The sequence below is a fragment of the Trachymyrmex septentrionalis genome, unplaced genomic scaffold (genome assembly GCF_001594115.1).
Source record: "Trachymyrmex septentrionalis isolate Tsep2-gDNA-1 unplaced genomic scaffold, Tsep1.0 scaffold83, whole genome shotgun sequence".
In the NCBI taxonomy this organism is placed as follows: domain Eukaryota; kingdom Metazoa; phylum Arthropoda; class Insecta; order Hymenoptera; family Formicidae; genus Trachymyrmex; species Trachymyrmex septentrionalis.
In genome coordinates, this window is record NW_017306018.1 from 237,995 (window position 1) to 244,149 (window position 6,155).

At 27.8% G+C, this 6,155-nt stretch overlaps 1 protein-coding gene across 1 annotated transcript in view; it reads right to left on the reverse strand.

The window, feature by feature from the left end:
• LOC108754918 overlaps positions 1 to 6,155 on the reverse strand; it is a 58,938-nt gene that overhangs the window by 50,152 nt on the left and 2,631 nt on the right. The window contains exon 3 of the mRNA XM_018497585.1: positions 3,810 to 3,986. Within this exon, the coding sequence (XP_018353087.1) occupies positions 3,810 to 3,986 (177 nt within the window). The remainder of the gene's footprint in view (positions 1 to 3,809; positions 3,987 to 6,155) is intronic.

A 6,155-nucleotide genomic window follows, 5' to 3' on the forward strand; every position in this document is an offset into this window, starting at 1 on the left:
GTCATTATTTTCATTAATAGTTATCTATAACACAAAAAGTAAATTAATCATTAGCTTTACTTCTCATTATTATTTTGTAATTAGTATCTTTCTGTGACCTTTCTTAAATGCATCCATGATTATGCATATATCAAAACCATAGATTACATCACGATGTTAATTAATTAGCAAGAAACTAACTAAACTAGTTTGTTGGATAAAATTTTAATCGCTCGTTTTTCACGATATTAATTGCTCTATGATAGTATTTCGATGAGTCAATCTGAATACAAACCATTCAAGTTTTTGATATTTTCTCTTTTTTTTTCACATTCGTTATTCCCTTGAGCACGACGATGTACAAATAAATAAATACGATATAGAAACAAAATCATTATTGGCAGGATTAAATACACACTATTCTAATTACAATGTACAACGTAACGTGTTAAAGATATTATCAATTTGCAGTATTCCAAAAGTTCTAATTTTTTAAACAAGTTTTTACATTTTTTAAATAAGTCATTACAGCAAACAAATAATATAAAATAAGTTTTTATATATTTTAAGGCATAGAGAGTTTTAATAATGTCATTTGAAACATGAGAAAATGATAAAAAAGATTGCATTAAAGTTATCATATTGCCAATACAATATTTTATTACATTGAATTTAAAAGAAAATAAATAAAAAATAAATATAAATTTGTAACTAAAGAGATCACAAATTGTATCAAAATATTTTGCCGTTCTAACAGTTATAAATTCATAATGTTACATATTAGAATTGTGTTTCAAAGTTTTATTTTACTTAATATGTAAAGAAATAGTTATTGTACAAAAAATAAAAAAATAAACATTTTCAAATTATAACGTAAAAACAAAATTGATCCTTTGGTAGGGTCTGTTTCTCATCAACGACGCGCGAGAGATCGAGTGAGCATATTTGCCCATCCAAGTGTGTTTCTCTCAAATCCGAGAAACAGCGATTGATGTAAAACCGTCGTGTAATATCGAATACGACGAAAACTTGGGTGAATCTTGGGCACGATAGCGGATTAAAGTTCCAAATCCGGCGGCTCGAGAAATAATATGCAGACGCGCAAGAGAGATACGAGGAGAGGCAGGAAATGAGAGCAACCGGAGAGAGAGTTGAAATTAAATTAAACTTTCGCTGTGATAAATCTTATTCGTTGAAGTGATATCTTCGCAAGATATTACGCGAGAGATGCGATCGATCGTCCGCTCTTTCATCTCGTCGACGGAAAATCATGATCGTCAAAAGTCCGAAGATTAATTCCTATTATATTTGCTCGCTCTATCATTTATCTTGACTAATCGCGAATTATTAATTATTGATATTATATATTTTTATTCTTATATAAATATCTTTAAAAATTTTTTATATTTACAAGTTTTGTAGAAACATTTAAAATATATCTTATATTAAATATATTTTTCCCTTTTCAACTATATCGCAGTATAATTAAAAATATTTACTACTAATATCTTTATGTTAATTTTTTATAAAATATTCCGTATAATTGTAATTTTATTGGATTATGTAAGTGTGGTTATATATAAACAGATAATAAAATAAACAAAATATTTTCTATTAGAGAAGTAAAAATAAAAAAAAAACGGTTTCGCGGATATCGCAATACCAATTGATGCAATTTATTTATTTGGCGTATAATAAACTTGCATGTAAAAATATATTTGTTGCACGGAAACTAATGAATTTCATTTCACCACGTTGTACACCGAGTTGGTTTACTGAGAAGCATTTTTATTGTAATTGGTTATCACTATTTGATATATTGAAACGGACGTGGTTTTTTTCCCCTCCAAAATATGAAAAAATTATTTCGGATATGCGAAAATTTACCAAACCGCAATGTAATTAATATTTTCAGCGAAATATTCCCATAAAAATTTTTAGAAATCCATATTGTTTTTAGCTTGTAATATTATAAATTCTGTCCCTGTATATTTTTCTCTTATCTGCAATATCTCTCTAAATCTGAATCAATGGATAGTCACTAATTACCCAGTGGCATATTTAGCACTGATAATCAATGAAGTTCAACTAAAAAAGGAAGAATGTTTGAACATTATATAACTAAAATACTGACATTTGCACGTTAATTTCAATCTTCTAATATTCGTATTAATTGAAGTTAAGCTAAAACAAGGTTAGTTAAATCACATAATAAAGATTAGCTAGGTTAGGGATCTTATATTTAATTTACATATGTATAAACAGATTTGCATTGAAAATGTTTATTGTATTATATTGTATTTACCTCTCGTATGAATAACAATCAATTTCTAGATTTCCCATTTTTTCATGAAAAAAATTTACATATATACATAATTTTTTTATATTTTAAATTCGCTTATTTTCCAGTACCTACTTTTAACTTTGTATCACCAAAAATTGGCGATATACGAGGTTGAAATATAAACCTTTCGTAAATTACAAGAGGGAAATAAGCACCGTCGAATATAAAGTATCTCGAAAGAATTGTGAGAACTCTATTCACTAATGCATGATCTGTTTGATTATGTCGAAACTTGATCTGTATCGAACTTTGATCGTATCGAAAGTTATATCTCACTCTGTCAGTTGAATAGCTTGTTCCTGTCAATTATTCTTTGTTTGAAATTATAAGTACAAAAAATCTTGTACCTCCAAAAGGAAAGTATCGCAAGTCCTTATACAAAATAAGTTGACATAGTTTGTATTGAAGATCTTTTCTGATACGTAAGTCACATAAATTTCAAAATAATCTTAATATCTAATTAAAAGACCTAATATTGCCTTTTCATATAAAAATAATTTGTTACTACATGTAAAGTTGAAAAAGAGATTATTTGCAATACAAAAATATACAAAACGTTTTGTAATTGTTCGTCGAAACATGATGACGATTACTGCATCGCGGAGTATGACGAAAGTTGCATGCATAAAAGCAGTCTCATGTATCCCTCTTTCTGATTTTTCTTCGCGCGAAACACGACTATCTGTCAACAGGATGCTATCACGGGCAGTTTGTGAGAAAACATAAATTTGTACGACGCATTAAAACAAATGGAATTTTCCATGATGTACCCCAGCAATGTCACGACGTTTTTGATATAACCAGCAGCATCCAACAAGAATCACCACATTGGCAGTCTTATCTCTCGTGTTGATTACAATTTGTGCTAGATTGAAGAAATCAGTAGCTGACAATTTTGCTTCCACGCATAAATTTGTTTACGACAATGATAAGCGAAACGAAATAGTTCCTAGCAATCCTAATATTCATAACGAAATAATTTCTAACGCACATTTGATAAATATACAGGATGGTCCGTTTTAGTTAATCCTATCAATGTTCTCGAAAATTATTGATTATACGAAAAAATATTATCATTAATAATTTTGGAGAAAATTGAAAGAGAGAGAGAGAGAGAAAGAGAGAGAGAGAGAGAGAGAGAGAGAGAGAGAGAGAGAGAGACTGGGGATTAGTTAAAATGAACCACCCTTTGTGTATATCATAAATAATTAAAACATTATTGTCTTATATAATTTTTTATAATTTGTGTCTGCCAAATTCAATTTAAAAAACACATAATTGACACATTTTTAATATCATGATATTTATTTTATTGGTGACAAAACTGTTTAACAATTTTTTTTTTTTAAATAAAACAGATTAAATCAATAGGACTTGTTTACGTAAAGAAGACACATTTATTTTTAACACGTATAAGGAATATTTTTGTTAAAAAAATAATATAATTTAATTAATAATAAAATTATGACTTTGATGAGAGACTCACGTTCGAAATCATCTGTCTGGTTTCTCTTGTGATGAGTGCGATGATGATGACCAACCGGGATGGGGATCTGCTTCATGTTGAATAGATCCCGATGTTTGGCATCGATCAATGGATTTTCCAACTGCGATTCAATCACCTCGAAGCTGGTGGAATTGTCCGGATGAGCGATGACCTTCACTGTAAATGACCGGATGTAACAAGTTGTGCACAAGAAGTGTATTTTCAAGATAAATCCATCCTTAGAAGGAATTTAAAAAACTTTTCTTCCGACTATATTACAAACAGCAGACGGAAGTAAGATCGTGCGCAATTCCGAAAATTATTTGGAAATCACTCTTATTTGAAATTGTAGCTGTAGTTGTTAGCTGCAAAATTTAATTCAGAGAAGTCGTTACAAGATTGCGAAAACGTTTTCTTTAGTTAATCCGCGAAAATATTTGTGCGGAAACGTGACTGCAAATGATGTCGCAGCGCGGAACGCGAAGAGTCTGAGAAATTAATACGGTGGAACTAAAAGCTTTTTTTCTTAGCTACTGTATAGTCGCATCGAAATAGAACAAGATAAATAATGAATTATGACTTTTTGACCTATTCTAAGTGCATTCAAATATATTGAATAAAATTCCAATCCCGTTAAATAAAGAAATAAACAAAAAGGAAATACAATATGCCAGTTGTATTTCTAATTGCAATAGAATGTACTTATTTTTTTAATTCGTCAAAGAAAGAAGTTAATCAGATTATTAAAAGTTTAAAAGAAAAAAAAAATTAATATAATTATTTCAAATTTATAATTGAGATCTATTTTTAATACAATTTGTTTAATAATAATATTTTAACAATATATAAGCAGCATATGTAAATTTTGGAAATGTGTTGTGGAAATATAGTGTGTTCAAAAGATACTATAAAAATGTACATAGTTGAAATAAGCATTATATTAACCTATACTGAAAATATTTATATATTAGAATTTTTTCTCATGTTTGAAGAGAGAATATATCTACCTTCAGTACACCTGAATTACATTCAGTATAAGTAAAAATACGTATAATAATATGCATAAATCTGTCTATCTGTATATGTATGTGTGTTTTTCAGGTATACTTATTATTTGTTAAAATATATTCCTCAACACGTATTGAGAAAATAAAAAAAATTGGATACACTCAGTTTATATGACTATGTCGTGTATAACATAGAGCATAAATAATGTAAAGAGAAAATATAGATAATATAATATACCTTTACGTCATTCTCCAAGTGTTCTCAGAACCTATATGTGCTGTTAGGCGCGCGCGCGTGTGTGTGTGTTTGTGTAATTAAAACATTATTTTTTATCCTTTAAAAAGAAAATATTATTTTGCCCTAATATTTTCTATCATCTGTAAAAGATATTAAATTTTATAAATATTTTCTTCGATTTTTAAAATTTGGTTTTAAAAATAATTAACTATTCGATTACTTTCTAAACATTTTTGTTTGTATACTGCATGAGATAGTCTAATAATTTCGTAAAAAAATGCTTTTAATTAAATATAGAACCATATTTAAAATGTTTCACATGTAGTGAGTTAAGAGGACGTTAAGAAAAAATAAATAATAACAATACTAGCGATCAACCTGAGCTCTTAATAATTATCGTTTTATTTTGCTATTAAAAATTAATTAATTTGCTGTACTATCAATGCAGTGTTTCTACTTTGGCGAAAAATTTCAATTTCCGAGGAATTTTTGTATCATTGAGAGGAGAAAAGGAAAAAGGGGGAAACGCGCGGCAAAAAATTCCAAAAAATTAAAAAACAATAAAAATTTTTCTTGCAGTAATGGAAAACGCAAATTTTTTAATCAATTTATTTAACAGTCTTGTGCTATCAGTATCGGCAGCTATCAATATAGAGATAAAAACTCAGATATTTATGCTCATGTCTTGATATAGACTGTCATTATTAAAAATCTATAGTTTACATTACCTTACAATTAAATTTTCAATACAAAATTTTCAGTAATGTGCATTGGAATACGGCATATACAATATTAGCTTCTATACTATTAGTTTCTTAGGTATAAGACCTCTTTTCATATATGAACTGTATAGTATTAAACAGAGATTCGATTTTGTAATATAATATATAACTTGATAAAAATTACAAAAATAAACAAATTTATATTTTTAATTTCATTAATCAATAACATTTAACAGATTTTATATCTATAATTTTCATTAAGTTGTATGATACACAATCGATCTCCTGTTTTGTACATAATAACAATGAAGACGATTTATATAAAGAGTCAGCTATCTAGTATTATAAGATGCTCTATAATATATAGATATAATATATA